The sequence below is a fragment of the Chiloscyllium plagiosum genome, unplaced genomic scaffold (genome assembly GCF_037043375.1).
Source record: "Chiloscyllium plagiosum isolate Xiang-an unplaced genomic scaffold, Cpla_swu_hap1 HiC_scaffold_34, whole genome shotgun sequence".
NCBI classification, from domain to species: Eukaryota; Metazoa; Chordata; class Chondrichthyes; order Orectolobiformes; family Hemiscylliidae; genus Chiloscyllium; species Chiloscyllium plagiosum.
In genome coordinates, this window is record NW_028270172.1 from 25,636,124 (window position 1) to 25,663,309 (window position 27,186).

The window sequence follows — 27,186 nt, forward strand, 5'->3', positions numbered from 1 at the left end:
GGCGGTGCTGAGCTGGAAGGTTGGAACTGGTATCAGGTGGGGGGAGGGGAAATGAGGAAACTGGTGAAACCCACATTAGTCAGTTGAGAGTGAATAACTAACTGTGCAACTGTCAGGCGTTTGTTTCTGTTCTGTAAAAACTGAGCTATTCTTATAATTTCAACTACCTCTACCATGGCATTAATTCTTAGCTAATCATGAAAAGATAACCTGAACTTGGAGAACTCACACTCAAGGTTTCATTTGATCCACACCACGTATTCAACCCCAGAGCACCAGCAATACACAGTTATTAAACCGAGATTAAAAGCTGGCCATTAGCCAGTAAAGGGTGCAGACACACAATCAGCAGATCGCTGGGTATAGAATCATGAAGCCATGTTTCAAAGCAGCTACAGAAATCTCACCAAAAACATTTGTCAAATTCCTGCCTCATGACCTCAAATAATAGTATGACTCAATTGCCTGATTTACTCCCAACAAACATTTACTCAATAATTACATGCAGTAACTCTTTGGGACCAATCAGCATGGCTAAAGATTTGTTGTAGCAATATCCTGGTGGAATTGCTTTCAAACTGTTGTAATTGTGATGAAGTCAGCCAGGTGGACATCACAGAATAAGAGTTCCCTGATTGGATCAGTTTAACAGCCCCAATCAGGGAGCCCTGGCTGACATAAGAGCAGGAATGTCAGACATCCTGTTCACTCTGAGTGTCAAGGACTGTCCACGTTTAAATAAAGGGTGACTTGGTGATGGGATACTAGCTTCTGTGGAATTGTTTCCGAAACCTCATCTTTTACTGTAGCACATTTACCTCAATATCCTGCACTGATGCTGTCAAACAGATAATAATGTAACACCACAGCAAACGCAAGGAAAAATGATACAAAACCTTTCAAATTAATAGGTGATGAGCAGTACTACAAATTCTATTCAACATTACATGAATAAATTTGAGAATCCAACAATCTCTTGCCGGTAAAACGCTGTACAATTCTTTGGCAATTGTGAAAGAGATTTGAAATCAAAACATGCTTACCTCTCGTTCCCGCTCATTTTTGGAGAGCTGCATCTGTTTCAACATCTGTGATCTTTGCTCCATCACTAAAGTTCGTTCGTATGTGAAGGCTGAAATATCATTGTCAAGCTGGGAATTAAGAAAAAAAGGGGTAAAGCACCCAAAAGTAAACAACACAGCCCTTTGTGCTAGACTTAGCTCTGGAACCTAAACACTTTAGTGACACATCCAATTCAAAGGAGCAGGCACATGACCCACGCTTCTCCTTTGAGTTGAACAGGTTTAGGAGTGAATGAAATAATAAAAACAAAAAGGAATACCAGGTGGGAGAGAAACTATTCCCTCTGGGGGGAACATCTAAAAGAGGGAGAATCTTTAAAGACGGAACTAAGTCTTTCAGGAGAGATGCCAGAAAGCACTTTGCAAACAAATTTTAGTGACAATCTGGAAATCTATCCAAAGTAAAAGCACATGGATGCTGTGTCAAGCTCATTTTTTTCTAATGCAAAAAGCATTAAGAGTTTCGAAGAAAAGGGACAAGTAAATTGGAATTGAGGTACAGATCAGTTGCGGCCTAACTGAGTGACACACTCAATTGCACAACTACACTGCATTTTTGGCATCTTTCAGCAGTTTTGTGGATAATCCTAGCAGCCAGATGAAACAGGAACTACCTTCTACATACAAGGAGGGCCCCCAATGCCCATTTTAGGGCTAATCATCACAACCAGCTAAGCATCTGTCAACACCTGAAAACGGAAAGATTTTCTCTTCTTTAAAATAACTTTGGTTTCACTAGTTGGATGTCAGCTGTCCGAGAGGCAGCAGCATCTCATGGTGATTATTTGTGGGTGGGTGGCCCCAAGTTTCGACTGAGTCTGCCCTGGATTCTCCCTCTTCAGGCTCTCAAATGTCCTTTTGGGCTGGAAACCCACAGCCACAGAATTTTTAACTTCTCTCCACTGGATGGCGCCCTAATACGTACAGACCATGACTTGAAGATTCATGACCAGTCAACATGATTGTACAAATACATTGACATTATGACAGGTACATCTCTGCAGGGCAGAGCTACTTCAGTGTTTGCTGAACATTCTCCAGCTCTATTTGGCTTGCACGATAAAACAAGTGGGGAAACACAGGAGCAAGCCATTCAGCCTCCAAATCTGTTCTGACGTTCAAAGAGTTAGGCTAGTACAACTGCAACATTTAAGAGGCATCTAGACGGGTATATGAATAGGAAGGGTTTAAGAGGGATATGGGCCGGGTGCTGGCAGGTGGGACTAGATTGGGTTGGGGTATCTGGTCGGCATGGACGGGTTGGACCGAAGGGTCTGTTTCCATGCTGTACATCTCTATGACTCTATAGGATCACACGAGTCAATGACTGATCCGGGGACAGGAAGCAGTCTCTAACAGGGCTGGCTGGGCAGCTCTTACCATTTCCACCACCTCGACCTCGGCATCGAGACGAAGCTGATACAGGAATAACTGCAAGTCTTTCTTCATCTGGATGCTGTTGTCATCTATCTGGGCAACGGTGAAGATGCGCATCTTGCACTTCTTCCAAACCTGCAACAGATCGACTTTGCAAAATAAACCATTTCAACTATCGATGTGTCCTCACATTTATCTTGTGCTTTTAACCGAGTAAACATTCCATGGTGCTTCACAGTCCTGCAATCAGATAAATCAAACACAGGCATGTATGGAGATATGACTGCAAAGACTTGGTCGAAGGAATAGATTTTAAGGCGGGCCAGAAGAAAGGTATGAGGAAGGTATTCTGGAATTTTGGGGGCTGAGCAACTAAAGGTTAGGCCACCAATGGTAGGGCAATTAAAATTGGGGATACTCAAGAGACCAGGATCAGAGGAAAACAGATATCAGAGAGGCTGCAGGAGGTAGGGAGTGAGAACAGAGGGGGATTTGTAAACAAAAATGAGAATCTTAAAAATCAAGCTGCTTGACCAGAAGTCAATGAAGGGCAGCGAGCATAAAGATGATAGGTCGATTGGACATGAGTTCTGAGCCAAGGAGAAGGTAGGTGATGGATTTAGAAGCTTAGTCTTCACCCCTCCGTCAGCTGCCTGGGCCCCATCTTGGAACGCTCAAGTTGGAAGAATTAGAGGACTGCTGACATCTCAAAAGGTTTGTCGGGCGGAATGTGGTAACAGAGGAAGGGAGGGGGCGAGCCTCAAAGAACGACAATCGAAAATCCAGAAGTGTCCGAATGGGCGCCAAATGTAAACCAGTGAGCAGAAAATGAGCTGTCGTTCAGAGGATGCAAGATAGGAGAGTGGAGAAGAGAGAATTGCAATTGTCCAATCTGGAGATGTCAAAAGCCGAGGATAACTAAGGCTGCTCTTCTAGCAACGAAATAAAACAAAAGAGTTGAATGTCCAATCATATGGCTGAACCTCTAAAACAGGCAGAGTGTTTACCTTATGTTGGCTGAGGAGAAATGGTAGCAACATCAGCAATCCCCCATCATGGACAATCCACCAGATATCAATGGTGCCTCCAGCAAAACGCTCCTGGTTTGTTGGGAAGGAATCTATGTTCTTGGTCACCAGCAGCGCTTGGTGAGCAGCTGTTGTCTCACATACCATGTCTGAAACAAAATGGAATCTCTAGGTTAACCACTATACCTCAGCCATTCCCTGCTAAAAGGAAGGACTGTTTACACTTCAGTGAAGGGGAGACCCACAGAGGTAACTTACCTCAACCACACCCCCCCCTCCACCCACTCCATCCCTGGACCCGATAACTGGCTAACTATTACCGTGTCACCCAGGCCAAGTTACATGCCCAGTCCCAACCACAAAGGGTAGAAGGAACAGACATTACCTTCCACACCCCCTTAGCTGCATTAAGGAAGGTGGTGGGATGGTAAAAGATAATGAAACCAAAACAATTGGAGCAAAGCAAGGGAGGATGTGAAAAACCAAGTACAATCAGTCATCCAGGATCAGCAGGTATCCTCATAAACATCAGGTCCAAGAAAGAATCAAAACTGACCAAATCAAAACTGAAAGAACTACAGATGCTGTAAATAAGAAACAAAAACAGAAATTGCTGAAAAAGTTCAGCAGGTCTGACAGCATCTGTGGAGATAAATCAGACTTAACGTTTTGGGTCGAGTAACCCTTCCTCACAACATGGCCAATATCTGCACACAGTCTGCTTTGTCACAATTATCCACCGTTACCTCAGCTCAGTATTTCCAGTTTCTGGACGTGAAGTTTGACGGAAGGTGATTGACATCAAACATCAACACTGCTTCGCTCTTGCTACCTGACCACATTCCTGATGAAGGGCTTATGCCCGAAGCGTCGACTCTCTTGCTCCTCAGGTGCTGCCTGACCTGCTGTGCTTTTCCAGCCCCACACTTTTTGACTCTGATCTCCAGTCCTCACTTTCTCCAGTCCTAGCACTTTGTTTTAATTTCAGATGCCTAGCGTCTGCATATTTTGCTTTTTTAGGGCACCCACTGGAGATTGTGATTGAGACTGAGGAATGAAGAACTGTTGGAGGGGGTGGGAAATTTTGTGCAGTGTACAAGAGCAGGAAACGTGATGTGGCAGGTGATCTAATTGGGCTGGAAGTGAGGTTTTGATCTCCCGACAGTTCTCTGGGGGGTTGAGGTGCACAGGTGCTGGTTTGTGGGGTGTGTCAGGCCTCTCACTGCCCTGTGATGTGTTTATGCTTGTAATACATTCACAATAGCATGAAGGGACTTGTTAATCCAGACACCCAGATAATGTCCTGGGGACCCGGGTTTGAATCCTGCCACGGGAGATGGTGGAACTTGAATTCAATTACAAAACAAATCTGGAATTAAGAGTCTAATGATGATGATGAATCCATTGTTGATTGCTGGAAAAACCCATCAGGTTCACTAATGTGCTTTAGGGAAGGAAACTGCCACCCTTACCTGGTCTGGCTTATATGTGACTCCAGACCCACAGCAACATGGTTGACTCTTAACTGCACTCTGGGCAATAAATGCTGGCATAGCCAGCAACACCCTCATCCTGTGAATGTATGAAGTAAAAAAAAAGTTCTACAAGCATAACACATCTTTAAATTATATCATATTTTCAAGATAAAGTCAGCAACACACAAGAAACCCATGCATGTTCTGCTTAATGGTAAAGTGCACCCAATCAGCTTCATCCAGCTAGGTCAGTGATCTTTCTCTTTTGACTCCAAGGCACAAGGAGGGGTACAGGAGAATGCCATCTTCTTTGCAGGCTCAGGACTGACAATGGATGATTCAATGGTGAGGGAGAGATGTGGAGTGGGCTCAGGGCGTGGAGAAGTGTAGGAGGGGTTTGAGGAGCTCAGAGCTTGGGGAGCAAGGAGGAGCGAAATGGAAAGGGCCTAGAGTTGATGGAGGCAATGGGTCAATCGTTAGGAAAAATGAAGATCATAATGTGGGGTGTTTGTACTGTACAGGAAGTATAGAAGTGGTCGTGTATCTCAGGGCACTGGCTGGTAGATTCCAAATGGAGATTCGAGAAAGGATTGAATAGACTCAGATTACAATCCTGAGCTCAAAAGGGTGAGATGTCATTAAATTGAAATTGAGACGCTCAACAGGGTAGATGTCAAAAAATTGTTTTTCTTGACTGGGAATCAAGAATATGGGTCATAGTCTCAGAATAAGGGGCTCGTGATTTAGAATAGAGGCATTAAAGTCAATTTCTTCACTCAAAAGGTTCTGACTGTTTGAGATTTCAGAAGGTTCAAAGGGTCAATTAATCTATCATAGTTAAAAATCACACAACACCTGGTTATAGCCTAACAGGTTTATTTGGAAGCACTAGTTTGCATCAGGTGGTTGTGGAAATTAAGCTTAACCTCCACAATCACCTGATGAAGGAGTGGGGTCTGAAAGCCATTGCTTCAAAATAAACCTGTTGGACTATAATCTGATGTTGTGTGATTTTTAAAATTTGTCCACCCCAGTCCAACAGCTGCACCTCCAAGTCATGGCAATCCATTGCAGGTCTCTTTCCCTATCGCCTTGAAAGCATTTGAAAGTGAGCTGAGACTGCCATCTGCTGTTTGCTAAGGGGAGCAGAACGATCCAGGGGAAAAAAAGTGTGCCTTTTTCATCATGGATCAAAGAATCCACATTGAACTACCAACTACGTATACTATAGTAAAATAATACATTGTTTTAAATAACGATAAGACATAATCGATTAACTCCCAATCCAAGAAATATGCCTGACATACTTCCAAGATAAAGGTTTATATTTTAAAGCAAATAGTATGGATTAACAGGAAACAAATCTTTTGTTTTTAACTATCCAACATGTAGACAGTCATATCCCTGTTAAGACAGGATTATCCGACAATGACCTAAAATAATTGGATGTTTAACTGTAGTCAAAATAATTGTCAAATTTATTACATAGTTTCAGGACAAAAAGTCTACTCCAACAGCAACCTATCATTGACTTAAACACAAACACAAGGGTCTGAGGAAGGGTTACCTGACTAGAAATATTAACTTTGCTTTTTCTTCACAGATGCCGCTAGGCCTATTGACCTTTTCCAGGAACTTCTGTTTTTGTTTCTGATTCACAACATCAGCAGTTCTTTTGGTTTTGATTGATTTAAACATCTTCTCTCTGTGTCACTAGTGCACTTCACCTACATTATGTACCATCCTACAAGACAGTTTGCTGTAGCAATCTGTCAAGGCACCTTCAATAAGACTCTACAATTCCTTGACCTTCATCACCTCGAAGGACTAAAGCAGTTCTTGAATTTGAATGCCACCGCCTCAAAGTCACACACCATTCTGAGTCAGGCAGATATCATTGTGCCAACCCAAAATGCTTGGACTCCCCCACTTAACAGCATCGTCACCACGGGACGTCAAGATTCAAGATGGTCCATCATCAGCTTCTTGACAGAGAGGCCAAATACAGTCCAGCCTTGCTGACATCCCACAAATGAATTAGAAAGAAACAACTAACACCTGGATGCTCTATATAGAATTATAGACGTCTATCTACTGCTCTATTTGGAGATCAGAAATACATGGCGCAGACTGGGGGCAGGATGAACACAAGCTGTCTTCAGTCCAGCCAACCCATTTCCCCTTCCTTATAGTTTCCATTAACAGCTTTTCTTTCTCTCTGCATATTATCCTACATCCCTTTCCCCACCTAGCTGTCACTGTCGTTCTCGCTCTCTGGGCTCCATCTCCACCTGTTCTCTCATTCCTTCCCTTCGCCCACTTTGCCCTCCCATTGTCGTCAGCAGATACCACCATTTCCTAGCTACCATCAGCTCTGGTTCTCCGCCATGATCCACAGAATACACAGCTTGGACAACTTCATTTACACTTCAAATCTGACTTTACTTAATATTAAAGAAAGCCATTCAACTCCTTGAGCTGATCATATGGGAACAGCAATGGGCCATTAGGGTCCTCAACTCAGCTCTGCCATTCAATCGGATCATGGCGGATCTGTATTTCAAATTCAGTTTAGCCACTAATCATCTTCCTTAATAGCCCCTCCCTATAAGAAAATCTATGAATGTAGTCATGATCCCACACATCTACAGTCATTGAGAAAGAATTCCATATTTCCATGACACTCAGGTGAAAGAAATGCTTCCTAATCTCCCGAAAAGTCTTCAGACTGTTTAAAGCCAACAGCTTCTCTGCAACCACCCTCTCAATCTCTTGAGAGTTTTAAAGCATCCCAATCTGCTCACCCCTAATGTGGAGAACAAGTTGGGAGTTCTGATGGATTCTGAAAATGCACAACTCAAATAAGACCTGGCACCCCGGGACTAATCGCATGGAGGTTCAGTGAATAACTGAACAACACTGACCTACAAAGTTCTTCCACCCTGTTGGACCATCTGTTTGCCTCCATAACTCCGGCCACGCCACCAGCACAGTGTTGTGCTTCATTCCTCCCAGGCCAGATGACTGGATCAAGTGGGAGACCCCATCTCGCCGGTTGGACGATACCACCACGTGGCAGAAACCTTTTGTCTTCTCCAGCCCCATCAAGGTCTTAATGTTCTGTCAAAGCAACCAACATGTAACACATCAGGAGGGGCAAAGGCACTCAATCTCCACTTAGCCATCCATCAGCCATGCTAGCTGAGAATGCTGCACCTTTTATGTTGAACACAGATGATATTAACAGGAGCATGTTCATGACAGATATTGCAGTTCTAACCACTACTAAATTGAGGCACACCAACTTAGTTCCTCCACATTGTGGAGTTCTGAATGTCAGGTCTACAAAAGCCCCAGGTCCATTTTCCCAGAGTTAAAAATCACACAACACCAGGTTACAATCCAATAGGTTTATTTGGAAGTACTAACGTTCTGAATGCTGCTCCTTCATCAGGCAAGTTGCTTCCATATAAACCTGTTGCACTATAACCTGGTGTGTGATTTTTAACTTTGCCCACCCCAGTCCAACACCAGCACCTCCACATCATTCTCCATAGGAAGGGGAAAACAAATAGACAGTCACCTGATCACTAGTCACAGGCCAGTTAAGAGGTTGCATGACTGGCGGCTGAAAGTATCTCCCTTACCTGCACAGCAGGAGAAAGAAACAACCAGTAAAGCCTTTGATAAGGTTCCACATGGTAGGCTGTTGGAGGAAATGCAGAGGCATAGAATGGGGTTTGATTTAGCGGTTTGGATTAGAAACTGACTTTCTGAAAGAAGGCAGCGAGTGGTGGTTGATGGAAAATATTCAGCCTGGAGTCCGGTTACTAGTGGTGTGCCACAAGGATCTGTTTTGGGACCACTGCTGTTTATCATTTTTATAAATGACTTACGACGCAGGCATAGGTGGATGGATTAGTAAATTTGCAGACGACACTAAAGTTGGTGGAGTAGTGGACAGTGTGGCAGAATGTTACAGGTTGCAGGGGGACTTGGATAAACTGCAGAATTGGGCTGAGAGGTGGCAAATGGAGTTTAATGCAGGTAAATGTGAAGTGATGCACTTTGGGAAGAATAACAGGAAGGCAGAGTATTGGGTCAATGGAAAGATTCTTGGTAGTGTGGATGTGCAGAGGGATCTTTGAGTCCATGTGCATAGATCCCTCAAAGTTGCCACCAAGGTGGATAGTGCCGTTAAGAAGGCATACGGTGTGTTAGGTTTCATTCGTAGAGGGATTGAGTTCCGGAGCCGCAATATCATGCTGCAACTGTACAAAATGTTGGTACGGCCACACTTAGAATATTATGTACAGTTCTGGTCACCATATTTTGGGAAGGATGTGGAAGCATCAGAAAAGGTGCAGAGGAGATTTACCAGGACGTTGCCTGGTCTGGAGGGAAGGTCTTTTGTGGAAAGGCTGAGACTTGGGTCTGTTCTCATTGGAAAGGCGGCGGCTAAGAGGGGATTTGATAGAGACATACAAAATGATCAGAGGATTAGATAGAGTAGACAGTGAAAGTCTTTTTCCTAGGATGAAGAAGTCAGCTTGTACAAGGGGGCATAACTACAAATTGAGGGGTGATAGATTTAAGACAGATGTCAGAGGCAGCTTCTTTACGCAGAGAGTGGTAAGGGCGTGGAATGCCCTACCTGCTAATGTAGTCAACTCAGACACATTAGGGAGTTTTAAACAATCCTTAGATGAGCACATGGATGATGATGAGATAGTGTAGGGGGATGAGCTGAGAATAGTTCACAGGTCGGCGCAACATTGAGGGCCGGAGGGCCTGTTCTGTGCTGTATTGTTCTATATTTCACACTTTCTCTTCATAAAACTGAAGCTGCAGTAGTTTTCCAAAATCTTCAGTGGCCCACCATTTAATTTTACGTATGATTTAAAAACCTGACAGCCACTCCCTAATTCAGTACAATCAACACCTCCCCATCGCAAACAATGCTGAAAAGAGAATCCTTTGACACTTGCCCCAAATGCCAGATAATCAAACCATCAGGCACAGAAAACGTGAACTTCAAATCTCTTATGACTCACTCTACACACTCCAACAGCAATTCATTCTTTGGGTACAGGAGTATCCTTTACCGACCAATGAATATCCCACATCACGTGATGTTAAGTTTCATTTCAAAACAATTTTGAAAACATCAGGTAGTTGAAATGTACACAGGTATCCATAGGACAATTGCTAGTCTAATGTTAGATGGATGGGGGTGGAGCTGGCTCATTAAGACACTGCATGCCCAAGAAGATACCGAAAAGGCTCCCTTCAACTACCATGTGTTATTTATTATAGATATATGGGGTTAAGGAAAGAGAAGAAATTAGTTTGTGGGCTTAAATATTCTGGGCTAGTCATCACTTGAATTTAACCAAGCTGTGTGACACTCAAACAAACCAGCTCCATGTATTGCCCTTTCCACGTTATATTCAATTGTTAGTTTGTCGAATACAATCGATTTCACAAATCTAAGAGGCACTGGAAAGTAGGGAGACTGGATTTGTAACTCTAATCACATGGCAGCCCAATTTGCATAAACTATCCAGGTTCATCTTACGGTTGTGTCACAGCCCATTGAATAGCGATGAACAGTCCGTGTAAAATGTTCTCAGCCAAAGATTCATTAGTCAGCCCAGTCAATTTTCCAATCCGTTTAAATGACACAGCATCATTGTGAATGCTGGGGGTTTGAATCCCCACAGTTTGGAAGCAGCTATTCAGCCCATCAAGTCCACACCAACCCTCGGAACAGCATTCCACCCAATCCCTGGGACCCTGCACTTCCCAAGGCTAATCCCCCTAACTTGTACATCCGCGGGCACTATGGGCAATTTAGCATGGCCAATCCACCTAACCTGCACATCTTTAGACTGTGGGAAGAAACCAGAGCACTCGGAGGAAGCCTGCGCAAACACGGGCAGAATGGCTGTGCGGAGTTTGCATAATCATCTGAAGGTAGAATTGAACCTGGATCCCTGGTGCTGTGAGGCAGCAGTGCTAACCACTGTACCACCGTGCCATCCTAGATGAAACAGGAATGGGAACAGCCTCAAAATATGCTATTTCGCTCTTGGCAAAAAATCTCTGTTACAAACAAATCATTTAATGACAAAACATAGAACCAAACTATTTGACCCATTGTGCCTGTAATCATTCTTTCAAAGTGCACACCAAAGTGCCACTCCTCCATTCTTTCCTCAATCATCTTGCAACGTTTTCCTCTTCACCTAAATATCCAATTTTCTTTTGAACAGTTACATCTGAATCCACTTCAAGTGCATGTTCAGGTATTTTATCTGTAATTTCTTTTGGCTTAGTGAATAAATTGTGGGGTGAGTAATACCTGCTCAGCGTTCTGTACGTCAGCATGCCTGTCCAGGAAAGTGCCTTCCAACACAGAGCCAACAATGGTCAACCCTTTGCCAGCCTTAAGCTGTGTGGTAAATGACAGGAGCCGAGGGTGCTTCACATTCTGTTCTGGATCCAAGTTCAGCAATATCAACAGCTGAGGCCTGGGAACAAGAGAGAGAGGGCGACAGTGACAGCGAGAGAGAAGGGAAAAAAATAAAGGCAGGTGTTAGGTCAAAATGCGGAGTCATTTTGTGATCTGCAAAATATTTTTCCAATGTAGTATCAAAGCTTCTTGCCTTGCACTCATCAAGTCAGGCGCAGATGTCACAACTTGCAAGGGGCTACATATATCCATCTGCAGGCAAAAAGATGCTGTCCAACCATTGGTACTTTATTAAATTAATCAAAAGCAAGGGGGTCAATTACACTCTGATGCATTCTCCACAGCAACGCCACAACTGGAATCAACTCACCAATCAGTACCACCCTTTTCTCATACAGTATAAATTGTTACACCTTTTAAATTCTATATTCTTGCATCAACTTAACGAGTAAAAGACAAAAAGCTTTGATACCATTCAAAAACAAAAGAGAACTGCAGGTGCTGGAAATCAGAAACAAAAACAGAAATAGCCAGAAAAACTCAGCAGGTCTGGCAGCTTCTGTGGAGAAAAAGCAGAGTTAATCTTTTAGGTGCATTGACCCTTCATCAGAAATGTCAGAGGCTGAGGGATGACCTTACAAAAGTTTGCAAAATCATGAATGGCTATTCACCAGACCCATGCCTAAGTGTTTTCCCCAAAACTAGAGGGCATAGGTTTAAGGTGAGAAGGGAAAGATTTAAAAGTGACCTAACAGGCAACTTTTTCACAAAGGGTGGTGAGTGTATGGAATGAGCTGCCAGTGGAAATGGTGGAGGCTGGTAAAATACAGCATTTAAAAGGCATCTGGATTGGTTTATGAATAGGAAGGGTTTAGGGCAATATAGACCCAATACTGGCAAATAAGATAAGATTAATTCAGGATATCTGGTCGGCATGGATGAGTTGGACTGAAAGGTCTGTTTTCGTGCTGTACATCTCTAATGATTCTAACTGATTGCAGCTACGAAAAAGTCGGTATATATGCTAAAAGATGGGGTGGTTGTCAAGGAAGTAAGTGGTGGAAATGGAACCACCCAGGAAGAGGGAAAAGTTGGGCAGAAAAAGGAACGAGTAAAGGTTAACCTGGGGGAATCAACAGCTGCTGATGGGGACCATTACTTACCGACAAGAGGTGGTTTGTGACAGCAGCCTAAGACAAGGTATGGTGGGTGGGGTTGGGGTAAGGAAGACACTGCTTTGATACCGGTGTCTCTTTCATCAAGCAGTATTCACGTTCTTTTTAAACTATAATTTCTCAAAAAAAAATTAACTCTTGTCTGGGGTACACAAAAGACCACTGTTCTTATTCCCTTTGTGGCCCTTAACCCACTTGCAGTAACAACTAAATGGTAACACCCTGTCGGCAGCCAGTTTGATGAGACTGCTTGGTTTGTGCCTGCACTGTGCAGTGGTATTTTACATCAATGAGGCCAACAACCCCTCCAATAGTTAATACTCAATGCAAAAACAAGATGAAAAACATCTCCCAAAGGCTTGTTCTTCATAAAAGACATAAGATCTCCCCATAATTTACATCTGTTTAACATGCACTTTTTTTACATTGTCATTTTGACAAAACTGTAAAATATTAAATCAAAAACACTATAAAGGGGTTATCTCCATAATCACAGTGCAGCCAATCACACTTCTATAGTTAAACATCCAGTTTTATGGTGACTTGTCTCATTGATCAGTTCAATGCTCAGTTTAAAAAAAAAACAAAATCTGGATTTCAAGTAAACAATAGTTTGGCGAGAGTTGGAAGCCTCTTGGTTAAGGTCAATTCACTGAATTTGCTCAATTTTTCATGCATGTTGGGTTAAAAGGAATATCACTCAACTCTTTAATCTTTCTAGCTTACTGAAAATTAGGGTCAAATTTTGTTTCCCACTCCAAATATACAGCATGAGGAGGAAGCAATTGGGTCATACTGGTTGAATTTAATTGGCATAGCCTTCCAGCAGAATACTGGGAGCATTGCTATACACGAAGCTCATGTCAATGGTTTTAATGTTGATATTTGGTGAGCAAAAGGTTCAAATCACTGAGAAAATTAAACCGACACATTCAGAATGAAATCTGGCTAATAAGCAGGGTCAAGTTTTTGTCCTGCAGGCTAAAAGTCCCTTTCTAGGAAGGTAATTTGGAACAGCTTTAAGAGATTTGAATTAGCATCGACAGAGTCTAGTTTTGCTTTTACCTCCAGTTCTTGGTGTGAGGTGGACCATCCTCCAAGCGCAGCAGAGCATATCGAGCAGCATTCAGGGACAGCCCCCTAATGCCATCACCCCATTCCTTCTCGGCCCTGATGAAAAGAACGTTAATAAAATGAATTTTCAAAAACAAAATACAGGCAGAAACAGTGCAATATTCATTAGACCAGATAAAGCACTCATTCATATTAAAAAATAACTATCTTACCCTCGATATTCAATGTACTTGTAGATGCATCCTGCTATTACCATGGCGACCAGCGCATAATACCAGGAGCAAATGAACATCAAGGCAAGGCATAAGCTCATCCCCAGGAAGGACAAAGTCCTAGAATTGGAATGCTTACAGTAAGTCACTGAAATAAAAACATTTTCAGATACTTCAGAATCCCCTACAGTAGGCCTAGAGCCAAGTTCATGTACATTTGGAGTCACAGTAACTCCTTTTCCCAATTACAGAAAATATTCAAGATTGTATCCAGTAATGGCTAAGGGACTATGTTGAGGCTGTTGTAACTAAAGGAAGAGGTCTTTCAATCACCAGTTTCACAGGTAAAAGTGAAATGAACAAAGTCCATCCCATGAGACAATCCCACCAAAATGTAGTTCAAAAATTGTTCAGCAAAGTTTTGAAAATCAGAGGAAGATTTGTGAGGGGTTACTGGACAAAACATTAAATAATTCTCACAAGAGCTGCCTGCCCTGCTGAGCTTCTCCAGCATTATAAAACTAAAACTCTGCATATCACAAAAACTGTTTTCCATTATCTCTCGTGCTTGTTATCTTCTCAAAAGAATTCAAATAAACTTGTCAGGCACTATTTCCCCTTCATGAGATCATGCTGACTCTACTTAAACAAAATGAAGCAATGTGACATTTGAAAAGGATAAGGGCAGCAGATAAAAGGAAACACCAGCGCCTGCAAGTTCCCATCCAAGCTGCTCACCATCCTGACTTGGAAACATATCGTTCACTTTCACTGGGTTAAAATCCTGGAATTTCCTCCCTCAGGGCATTGTGGGTCAACCTACAGCACATGGACTGCAACAGTGCACCAATACCTTCACAAGGGCAACTAGGAACGGGCGATAAATGTGGCCAACCAATGATGCCTACATCCCATGGGTGGACACAAAAATGGGTAAATGGAGATCAACACAATTAGATTAGATTAGATTCCCTACAGTGTGGAAACAGGCCCTTCGGCCCAACTATTCCACACCGACTCTCCGAAGAGTAACCCACCCAGACCCATTCCCCTCTGACTAATGCACCTAACACTATGGCCAATTCACCTAACCTGTACATCTTTGGACTGTGGGAGAAAACCGGTGCACCCGGAAAAAATCCACACAGACATGGGGAGAATGTGCAAACTCCACACAGACAGTCGCCCGAGGCTAGAATCGAACCTGGAACCCTAATGCTGTGAGGCAGCAGTGCTAACCACTGAGCCACCATGCCGCCAGCTAGTTATGCTGTCACTGATATTTCCCATTTAATTCTGAATGAGCTTTGATTGCACAAAGGACTACATTAGAAGCAGATCATGCCAGCTTTCCACAACTAGTGTTGGTGGCCCTATTTAATGCAACTTAAGAGCTTTGTCACTAGAATGGTTTCAAATAATCCACGAGTGACATAGTACAGCAGACTAGAGCTTGCTGCATGCCACAAAAACTAAAGAGATCCTTCAGTATTTGCTCATTTTGTTTGAGGGTGTTCTGCCATACCAGTGGTAGTATGTAAATCGTGGCCTCCAATTGGGTGTTTTCAGGAGTGTTTGCAGTGCACATGCCAAGTTCACAAACATATAACACATCAGGAAGAACCTGAGGGAGAAAAGGAAAAACAAATATGGCTTAGAACATTATGCTTAAAATGGTACAAACAATGCTGCGCTACTGTCATTATAATTTTGATGAGCACTCGAGTTTTCAGCCGTTTGTCCATTGTTATCTCAAATTAGTTCGGGCCCATTTTAAATCCATTCTCATTAGATGCCCTTGTGTCTCTAATCTGGGCTTTCAGCTGTTCCCAAATTCGCCTTTCAGCTATTGCAAGAATTATTTTTCTAAACCGGAGCAGGTTCCACAGTCTCCCAAAGTAACCACGTGAGCTGGATAGCTGACAACGGATGCTTCCCATTTTTCAATGCTTTAGATCAAACAAGAACTTTATGTGCTGCTGAATTCTGGAAAAATGAATGCTACATCAATGAACTGACCCTTGCTTTAGATCACATTTTTGAATTCACCTCCTATGGAGTTTATTTTGTCTGCAGATTTTGACCTGATGGATGATCACAATGTCCTTGATGTAGAATGAGGCAATTAAAAATATTCCCATTACTATGTTTTAACGGTCAATCCGATCAGTTATTCTTTGGTCCATGACTTGCGATCCTTTACTTCTCCACTAATTAATTCCGAGTCTTTCCAGTCAATAATGCAACATTGTCAAATAAATTACTTACTCTTGACAAGTTTAGATTCATCAACAATAACGCTTGGACAGTATCACCATTCCTGTACTGCTTACTTTGTACGGCTGTAGACTCCGGTAAAGCCAGTTTTTATTCCCCTACCCCCATGTTTGCTCACACCAGCCTTACTGACATTTCAGGACAGTGTAAACATTTGCCTCCTTCATCTGTGTATTTGTCCTGTCTAATCAGCAGATGACTAGTATACCTACTCTCTCTAAACAAATTTGTCTCTGTTATGTACATCCACTTTTGACCAACTTCTCTCTCTATTGACATTTGAACCTCAATGCGCAGAAATCCTACTTTCTGAAAGTCTGTCCCTCAAAAGTCTCGACTTCACCATCTGCCTCTCTTTCCCAAAGTCTTCTGTCCCTTCAATTAAGCTTTGTTTTCCTGCCTGTGTCACTCCAAACTTTCCCTCTTCATCAGACCATTTTCACAACAGCAGACCAGGAAGCACTTTGATATTTTTATATTGAAGGCAATATGGGAATGTCAACTTTATGTATATTGCCGAGACACTCAGGAAGCAAGGTAGTGAAGACAAAAATGCACATCAAACAGTCGTGACTACTTTTTTTTGGGGCACTCTCTATTAGGCAGTTCTCTTAAGATCTCAGAAAACCAATGCCATTGTCTTAGGACAATGGCCATCCATTAAAACCTGACTCTGGTTAAGACATGAAAGCAAACCAACACAGTCTCTTTAAATTTAAAAAATTGGTTAGGGAAAAAGGATGGAATAATTTTATACTTACATGGAAAGAATAGGAGCGACACTGTCGAGAGAAGCAATCAAAATGCCAATCTCACAAATACCAGCTGTGAGGAGGAGGGCCCATGTTGGTTCACCATTTGCCTTTCCATGACCAAAAACCTGTTTTTAAAAGTAGAGAATTTTATGTATAAAATGGACCTCTCAACATAATTACCTGTTTGCACGGAGGATTAACATAGCGCGTCAGACCATACCTGCCATAGTTGGGCCATTACAGGCATCCAGTAACAGGGAAAATGGGGAATATACCCCATAGTAGGTGGCACAGGTGTAAAGAGACGGATCTTTCACCAGCCATTTTGTAACCAATGATAGGAGTTGCACATGAGGATTTTGCAGAATCCTCATTGTAGCAATCGCCGGTGGAACTGTCCGGGAAATTATGCCTGGCACTTCCCAGAAATCTCCATAGCTACTAGAGACTTTGGATAGTTCCCATGAAATTGAGTAAAACCAGTTAGTCAGGAGAAGTTGAGATCATTGAACACGTAGTCTGAACCCTAAGTAACGATTAAACAGGTCCCAAAGCTGCCTTAACCTCAACCCAGAGACCCTTTATAACCCCAGATGTAGAGACAACATCCGAAGACAGGCCAGGAAAAGACTCACTTCCTCCTTTCCTCCCCTCTGCCCCACTCCACCCCAACCAGCAAACTTATAACTATGGACCTAATTTATCCAACCCACCCTGACCTACTCTAAACACTCACCTGCCCCCTTGCACCCTACATCCACCCCAATTACCACCTGCTTAATTGGCACCCTATAGAACACTCCCCAGTTGGCACTCTACAAATTTGGACTATACCCCCTCACCACTGGCACCACAGCCAGTTGGTAACCTGACTCTGACCAATCTGGCATCCGGTCTCCTCTCCAGCTAGCAACTTTAGCCACGACCTGCCCCTCTCCCATTCACCTGGCACCCTGCCCCTTCAGGACCTTGAACAGGACCTTAGAGCCACTTTGACAGCTGCTGATGACAGTTCTGGGCAATGAAAGAAATGTCAGAATGGAAGTATATTCCCACATTCCTGAGCAAGCAGTGATCAGAATCTCCTCTCAGAAAAGGAGAGCTCCCTTATTTTATAGAATGGAAGGTGGGTGTGGCATTCTGCATGGATTTGCCGAACACCAGAAAACCAGTTAATACATTACAGGATAGCTCTAGAACTACCTGGCAGCCCACTTAGGCTAGTCTTTCAAGGAGTATACATGTCGTCCTTATTCCTGCCTTGACAGTGCAGCACATCTATAGAAAATAATTTGCTCTTCACACGCGTACCTCACAGTCTTCAGTTTCATTGACACCTTGTTGATGACATTTAACGTAAATTGTCTGCACCTACCCGCAGGAAAGGAATGATCCCATCCCTTGCAATAGCCTGCATTAGCCGAGGGGCCCCAGTGAGACTCTGGAGGCCAGCACCACACGTTGAAAAAAAAGAACCAATCACAATAACCCAGGGTGATGGCCAAGCCAGAGTCCCAATGACAAGGTTGCCATCTACAGAATCGCCGAACCTGGGAAGAGAGAAGTGAAAGTCTTTCAAAGGCAAAAACCAAAATTCATTGCAGACCAGCTGTTTACTTTTAGAACCTCACACGCTAGCTAAACGAACTGTCATTTAAGTGGAGAACAACCCCACATCAGCAGTGAATCAGATTGGCTCATGATATTTCATTGTATTGTTCCTAAGCAGAGTATTAGGAGAAACAGAATTCATGACATAATAAGCCAACCTATTCTCATAGCTTGGATGCTGGTAGGTGGCAATTGTTGACTCAACAATATAACTGAAAGATAAAAGATCTAATCTTATCATTTGTGTCAGGAAGCTACAAAACCAATTTAAGAAAGTCTGAACTATTCTGCACTGAACCAGTTTTATGGCTTCAAGCAATGTATCATGCCATCTGTTTAATAATTCAAATGGTACATTGAGAATTTAAGTGAGTCCCTTAATTGCTCTTAAGTGTATAGTCCATATATCCTTTCTTAAAGGGATGGTACAAATATTTTAACATCAAACTTCAATGCACTATCTACAATTGAATAATAGAGCTGCAAGAACCCTTCATCTGAAATATAAAAGCTGTTAGATTAGCATCATAAAAATTGTAGTGAAATACTCGAACAAATATAAATTCCAAGAAGAAAAGATTTTTTTTTTTAAAAACAAGAATACACATCTTGAAGGGCAAGTGGACACTTTATGCTTAATTAGGAGATAACACTCTCGCCCATGAGTCACCTGTTAAATACACAGTATTTATTGCCCCTTCATTAGAGAATGAGCAATTCTACAGGAAAATCATTCAGCCTCAAATAAATCACACTGACTGCCTGCTCTGTAGCATAACGCTCAGAAGGATACAGACAACCACGAATAAAATTAACTCTAGATTCAGATAGATCGGGAAATAAGTGAGATTAGAGTGGTACTGGAAAAGCACAGCAGGTCAGGCAGCATCCGAGGAGCAGGAAAATCAATGTTTCGGGCAAAAGCCCATATCAGGAATCCTGATGAAAGGCTTTTGCCTGAAACGAAAATTTTCCTGGTCCTTGGATCCTGCCTGACCTGCTGTGCTTTTCTCGCACCACTCTAATCTTGACTGATCTCCAGCACCTGCAGGACTCACTTTCGCCCAGGGAAATAAGTGATGCAACAGATTTTTAAAAAAAACCAAGATAATGGAGTGGCAAAGTGAAAGGAAAAGATATTATTCAATTAGAGCTTCATTACCAATAGAAGAACATTTGATTATCTGACATTTTAATTAGTCACTGACACACCATGATGCGTACACAAGGACTGATGTTTTTGATAGCTTAAAATATGTTGTAATATAATGATAGTCATAACAGTCCAGGGAAAACAGATGTGCAACTTTTCAATACAATACCAGAGTGTTCCATAAATATGAAAATTGCTTACTTGTCCCTCAAGAGCACACCTTCAATGCAAGCACCAAATAAGATAATGGACGACAAGTCTGTTGTTGATTATCAAGGAAATTTACTTTTTTGGAAAAAAAGGCAATGTTACCCAAATTAGTTGTAATTACATATACCAGTTAGAAAATATTCCCTTGTGGTAACCAAAAGTACTCTTGCAACAGCATCCTCTGCTTGCTAGTGGAAATTTTAATGAGTCATCGACTCTTCAGTGATGACCATCCATTATGAATTGAAGATCATCTCAGCCTTTTGAGGGTGTGGTGACAGGAGGGAGAATGCTGGGCCACTTTCCTCTGAAATGATCCTTCGGTTGGTCTGACTAAAGATCAAGAGAGAGAGCGCATTACTCTGTGGCATGAGCAAAGAATTAAAACTAATGTTGCAGTTAGTTCAATGGAAATTGAGGCAATGAAAACAGCTTGAAGGGAATGCATTGATTTGCAATTGAGACCCAACTGTCAACATTCTAGTTCATCTCGTGGAAAGTGTCCTGGTGCAGTATAGAAGATAAAGTCTTTTTTAAAATTTATTCATGGGATTTTCTTTTCGGGGGGAGAATGGGGGGTGGTTTGTCACTGGCTGCATCAACATTTATTGCCCATCCATAATTGCAAAAAGGCCAGTTAAAAGTCAACAACATTGCTGTGGGTCTGGAGTCACATGCCTGCCAATCCAAGTAAGGTTATCAGTTTCCTTCTCTAAAGGACATTCAATCAGATGAATGTCCTTTGGGAAGTAAACTGACAACCTTACCTGGTCAGCTTTTTCCTGACAACTGATTCAACGTAATCATTTTAGATTCTTGATTTCAGAGTTATTGAATTCAAATACCATCATCTGCCATGGTGGGATTTGAACCTGGGTCCCCAGAACATTACCTGGATTTCTGTATTAACAGTCCAGAAATATATCACCAGGCCATTGCCTCCCCTGTCATCTGTGGAGTGACTTGCTGAGAATCTAACTAACTGCATTGCAATGTAATCAGTTTGCTTCTGGTATTACAAATAAATTGAGAGTTTCATTTTTGAATTTTTTTTTTTAAAAACGGCATTTGTGGGATGGCAGCTACAATGGCAATATTTATTGCTTACTCTGAATGATCACTAGCGTGAGGCATGATACACATGGATGGCTGGTGGCACTTAGTCTTCAAGCCCCAAAGCACTTTAGACAGTGGGATTCTTACATAAATGTTTACTGACGGTTTAGGTTTAGGTTTCATTCCACCAGTTATTAGAGATCTACTGAATCCACCTTCATGATCCGTTTTATCTATGCAGTACCATTGCATCCAGGGCCCTGGATTCCCAGAACCTTTTGAAATTTCGAGTACTTTTAATTTTGGAGATTCAAATTAATGTGAGGATTTCCCAGGGTAAGGATACAAATGAAAGAAGTCGTAATAATTGCTAACAGTGTTCCAGTAGGGATGGATTTCTGAGCATCCTTTAAGTCTCCAGATCTATTTGAGCCAGCCATAATGCCTGTTGAAGGAAAAAAGAACCTTTATCAGATTTGAGTGCATTATTCATTAAAGGTATACAAGCTCTCATCCTTGCTGTTTTACAACTGTACTTAAATACTCATGGCTTTTAATCTCATCAAACATTATGCCGATTCACTTGTACAGTTCTGTTCAGCTATCTGTGTAATTCAACTTGAAGTTTCAAGCATTAGGTTCAGCTTGTATGCAAAGTTCAAAACCATGATCATGGGCAAAGGACACTGATTTCTATTGGCTTTTACCACAGATGGGGATAAGGGCTCAACGTGGACACATGTTCATCGCAGCATATTTCTGGGTGCAGATTTTGGTGAATGAGGAAGATGTTTGTAAAAATCCTCATTCTGCTAGAAGCACCAGTACTGCCGGGGAAATAAAAATCCTAAAAGGTTACACCTGGAGAAGACCCTGAATATCAGCCAGAATTCAAAGTGTGACAATAATATGGCTTTAAGAGGTTATTTTGTTTTGGGTTTTTTTTGTGAAGAGAGGTTTTCAGGTAGTGGTTACAAGAGTCTAACAGAACAACTACAGTAAACAGTTTGCGAGGTCTAAGGGTGTTTTAAAGTTGGAACAATAGAAGCAACCTGAATGGGTGAGGTCGTACTCTCATAGAACCAATATCTTTAGTTTTTTCAGCAGTTGTTGCTGGGGTCTCAGCAGGGCTAGAAGCTGCAGTGAGTCTCTCCTACACAATCTCTCTCAATTTTCTTCCAGAGCTCCTTGAGTAGCATGTGAGACAATCTGTTTTCTGAACTTGCCTTTTGCCATAGGTGTGTTTACAGGTTACTACTATGTTGAAATGGTTAATTAGTAAAAGATACTGTTAGGGCTGCCCATAATTAAGTAGCACCAAGTGGCTGATGGCTTCCCATAACTGAACAGAAAATGGCCAACAGAATGCAACAGAATATGGCTGATAGTAGATAGAGAACCTTAGGAAAATGTTTTCTTAATATAGTTGCAGCAAGTTGATCAATAACAGGACTGCTTAATTAAGGTTACTGGTTGGGAAAGAATGTGCAGCTGCAATTGCTTACATAGATAAGAAACAAAGTAGTTGTTCCTCTTGACAATATTAAGAGTAGGTTTTAGTTAAGATTCCTCAGACTATCATACATTGATTGAGATTTTTGAAGAAGATTGATGAGGGCAGAGCAGTAGATGTGATCTATATGGACCTTCAGTAAGGCGTTTGACAAGGTTCCCCATGGGAAACTGATTAGCAAGGTTAGATCTCATGGAATACAAGGAGAACTAGCCATTTGTATACAGAACTGGCTCAAAAGGTAGAAGACAGAGGAGGGTGGTGGTGGAGGGTTCTTTTTCAGACTGGAGGACTGTGACCAATGGAGTGCCACAAGGATTGGTGCTCTACTTTTTGTCATTTTACGTAAATGATTTGGATGCGAGCATAAGAGGTACAGTTAGTAAGTGTGCAGATGATACCAAAATTGGAGGTATAGTGGACAGCGAAGAGGGTTACCTCAGATTACAACAGGATCTGGACCAGATGGGCCAATGGGCTGAGAAGTGGCAGATGGAGTTTAATTCAGATAAATGCGAGGTGCTGCATTTTGGGAAAGCAAATCTTAGCAGGACTTATACACTTAATGGTAAGGTCCTAGGGACTGTTGCTGAACAAAGAGACCTTGGAGTGCAGGTTCATAGCTCCTTGAAAGTGGAGTTGCAGGTAGATAGGATAGTGAAGGCGGCGTTTGGTATGCTTTCCTTTATTAGTCAGAGTACTGAGTACAGGAGTTGGGAGGTCATGTTACGGCTGTACAGGACATTGGTTAGGCCACTGTTGGAATATTGCGTGCAGTTCTGGTCTCCTTCCTATCGGAAGGATGTTGTGAAACTTGAAAGGGTTCAGAAAAGATTTACAAGGATGTTGCCAGGGTTGGAGGATCTGAGCTACAGGGTGAGGCTGAACAGGCTGGGACTGTTTTCCCTGGAGCAACGGAGGTTGAGGGATGGCCTTATAGAGGTTTACAAAATTATGAGGGGCATGGATAGGATAAATAGACAATGTCTTTTCCCTGGGGTCAGGGAGTCCAGAACTAGAGGGCATAGGTTTAGGGTGAGAGGGGAAAGATATAAGAGAGACCTAAGGGGCAACTTTTTCATGCAGAGGGTGGTACGTGTATGGAATGAGCTGCCAGAGGATGTGGTGGAGGCTGGTACAATTGCAACATTTAAGAGGCATTTGGATGGGTATATGAATAGGAAGGGTTTGGAGGGTATGGGCCGGGTGCTGGCAGGTGGGACTAGATTAGGTTGGGATATCTGGTCGGCATGGACGTGTTAGACCGAAGGGTCTTTTTCCATGCTGTACATCTCCATGACTCTATACAGATTCCACAGTAGCTACAGATCCACATATGTGCAAAAAAAATCACCAAAAAATAAGATTCAAAACAGTTTCAGGCAGAAGTGCTCCTGCCCTTCCTATTGAAGTCTGAAAATATCTTGACCATTTGTGGACCACCAGCCTGTCCATCTCTTTGTCGTTCAATGACACCGAAAGACATCCCAGTGCTGCTGATCAATAGTATTAAAAAGGGGGCGTGTGTGTGCTCTCAATTTTAACCATTTTCAACCTGGAGGTTTTATGAGCCTTACTGTAAAGGAAATAAGAGGTGTAACAGTTGTGCCGAAATAAAGTTGTACCTGAATCTATCACTAGACTCAGATCTCATTTTTCTAATGAGTGTCTAACAATTACTGTATCTATTTTTAAGTTTTCTAACAGGGTTGAGTTATTCCAATTCTTTCTTTCTTTTGTTATATTTTAACTAGAGTGGATGAAGAAAGTGTGTTTTGCTGGTAGTTTGCGAAATTGAATTGCATCTGGAATGCAACACTTTACATTTATCTTTTAAAAAAGAAAAAAAGTTATGGTCTACGCTAACGTCTGAACATTTTGAGGGGGTTTGATTTCATCCATAACGCAAGCAATACAACACTTCAGGAAACAAGTCGGTTTAGTTGGAAATAACAACTAATGAGGGTTGCGAAGAGTTATTTTAGCAGTGCAAATGTGAAACAACATGTTATGCAGAAGGCTGAACAGTAACTGTACATCTCATAGTCCCTTCCCAGCCATACATCTGACCTGTCACAGATGGGAAGTAGATGCCAACCAGCATGGTGAAGTAGGTCGCAATGTCACTGAAGACATACGGGAGTCTTGTGTTTGTTGCACTCTCCGAGGCAGGCACAGAAGGCAGTCCTCTCTTTTCCAACAACTCCCCCTGTGACCCATATGTACTCCAGATATTTTCTGGTAGGAACAGAAAGAAAAATAAAATCAAAGACTCAGTGAAGAAATAATTAGTTCAAAATAATGAAAAGTAATGGCGCAGATTATGCAGCTGTCATGACAGCAAGACAGTCAGCTCTCGCTGCTGTTGGAACTATAAAACTGATAACTTCCATTGTTTACAGACAACAAAACACTGAAACCTAGAGTCTACTGTAAGCTATTCACTGTTTCTCCATAGGCTGCACTACTGACAGGCCCATTGACGAAAAATCAAATCATTTGACTGGACATGATTTCCATTTTGACGTCCCACTTCATCCATGCTGAAAACACATTCTTTAGCAGCAAAGTATGGCAGATTCCAAGAATCGGAAGCAAAAGTAAAAGATGTTGGAAAATGGTCAGCATATCAAGCAGTGTCTGAAGCAAGAGGGATATTTACTTTTAGGTTCTGGAGGTTTCATTAAATCTGGAACACTGGAAAGTATCTTTCCTCAAGTTTGCAAGCAGCAGAATTTCGTGGAAGAAATTTTGCAATCTACAAAGGTGGGGAAGTTTCTTCGATCTTCAGACAGCCATTCAGCTAATTGGTTGCCAGCTACTAACCGTTCTATGAGAATTGTAACCTGGGGCAAGGAAGTTTCAGGAAAACAGAGGCTGGCTGCTCCTGACTGCTGCAGTGCCATGATGGAGAGTGTGGCTGTTACCAGGGCAACTTCCCGGGATGGAAAGGAAGTTATTTTGGATTCCTAGGTCCAATTCCACACGCGTTCTCCAGTACAGGCTAATGTTAGCCCTGCATTTCGAAGCAATGAAAGTCTGCGCCCACTGGTTAGGATAGATATTTTCCAATCGACCTGTTCAGAGATGTTATTGCACACCTCTGGAGCAGGTGGGATTTCAACCTGGGCCTCTTGCCTCTTCGATAAGATGTGACCAACGTGCCATAGAAGCCCCTACAATTGTTAAGGCAAACTGATTCTGCCCTGTCCCAACTGAAGCTGTGATAATTTCAGCCCAACTCACTTGGCTGAGGCGCTCAGCTGGTCATTAACTGGCCACTTTAAGGACCTTAATGCAGGACAGGAAGGTGAAGCTTGGGCCTACATGCCCAGAACTTAATTCTGGCAAGGCAGGGTTTTCGTCTGTCACTATCCTCTCTAATTAAGTTTCCTTCCTGCCTTGAGCCCCTGACCCTGATAATTCAGCTCATTTATTTAGTTTCTCGTTCTGCCATAGGATGCTGTCCAATCCTGCTTCCAGCATTTTGACGTCAAGTTTTCCATGAGTGAAGTCTGTCAAATCCTAGCAGTGCATCTGTATCTAGATTAGCGACTGAGGAGCATGGCTGAAAAAGTGATGTAATTTAGAGCTCAAGCTCTGGCTGCTTTGTTCCAGACAACGTTCAATTTGAGGATGGCAATTTGAAAGCAAAAACCTAAATCCGTGTATTTTATTTCCCACTGGATGAAAAGAGTGTCGTGCATCACTGAAGTGGAATTTACAAGCTTAGAAATATCATGAATAATACTTCTGAAGTTGAGCTGAAGATTCCCATTTCATTAATGGTTCACTTGTGCATTAGATGCCTTTGTCTTCCAAGATTTGAAGCTTCAAACTTAACAGAATCTGATGCCATCTCTCCAAATGCTTCCAGTTGGTCTTTCATTCCTTCTCCATACAGGTTTATTGCCATCCTTCCACCTCCAAACAAATGTAGCCCCTCATTATGTTGAAGTTGAGATTCACTGAACAAGTTCAAAATTCTTTTCTTCACCTTCTACCTTAAACTGAGGAAAAGATTAATTTCCATCCTGCTAAAATTACTAGAATTTTAAAATCCACATTTAATCATGATATACTTCGTGTGTTCTTTTACAATTGTCAACATTCATTCCCTTCATCAGCAACAGTGTGTACCATTTACAAGATGCATTGCAGCAATTCACTAAAGATCTTTAGACAGCACCTTCCAAGTCCACAACAACTACCATCCAGAAGGACAAGGGCAGCAGATACATGGGAATACCGCCATCTGCAAGTTTGTCTCCAAGCCACTCACCATCAAGATTTGGAAAATCACAGTTTCATCACTGTCGTGGGGTCAAAATCCTTGAAGTCCCTCCCCAAGGGCATTATGGGTCTACCACAGCACATAGACTGCAGCAGTTCAGGAAGGCAGCTCACCACCACCTTCTCAATAATGACTAGGAATGGGTAATAAGTGTTGGCCAAGCCAGCATCACCAACTTTGCATAAATTAATTTTTTAAAAACTCACTGGCGCTTCTGCACAGTCTCAAGACAGTCCAAAAACATGTTAGATACTAACACAGAGGACAAAAGAGTTGGGGATATATTATGTGTGATAGCATAAATTGAAATTTGGTGCAGTACTGAAGGAAGGAAGAAAATATCCTATGATCAAAAACAAACAGGTTATTAGTGGACCCAGATACATTTATAATGGTAGTTACAAAATGAAAATAGAAAC

At 42.2% G+C, this 27,186-nt stretch overlaps 1 protein-coding gene across 4 annotated transcripts in view; it reads right to left on the reverse strand.

Annotated features, from left to right (window-relative positions):
• Nucleotides 1-27,186, reverse strand: part of LOC122564442 (solute carrier family 12 member 7) — a 223,530-nt gene that overhangs the window by 26,161 nt on the left and 170,183 nt on the right. For all 4 annotated transcript variants that reach the window (XR_015752843.1, XM_043719309.2, XM_043719307.2 and 1 more), the window contains exons 9-21: nt 24,544-24,711; nt 21,307-21,405; nt 19,896-19,953; nt 18,306-18,480; nt 16,937-17,055; nt 15,424-15,522; nt 13,899-14,018; nt 13,678-13,782; nt 11,327-11,495; nt 7,887-8,082; nt 3,467-3,636; nt 2,463-2,594; nt 1,044-1,151 (exon numbers count right to left, since the gene is read on the reverse strand). Coding sequence is in view for 3 of the 4 variants with exons in the window: in XM_043719309.2 (XP_043575244.2) it covers nt 1,044-1,151; nt 2,463-2,594; nt 3,467-3,636; nt 7,887-8,082; nt 11,327-11,495; nt 13,678-13,782; nt 13,899-14,018; nt 15,424-15,522; nt 16,937-17,055; nt 18,306-18,480; nt 19,896-19,953; nt 21,307-21,405; nt 24,544-24,711 (1,718 nt within the window). In the remaining variant the exon portion in view is untranslated. The remainder of the gene's footprint in view (nt 1-1,043; nt 1,152-2,462; nt 2,595-3,466; nt 3,637-7,886; nt 8,083-11,326; nt 11,496-13,677; nt 13,783-13,898; nt 14,019-15,423; nt 15,523-16,936; nt 17,056-18,305; nt 18,481-19,895; nt 19,954-21,306; nt 21,406-24,543; nt 24,712-27,186) is intronic.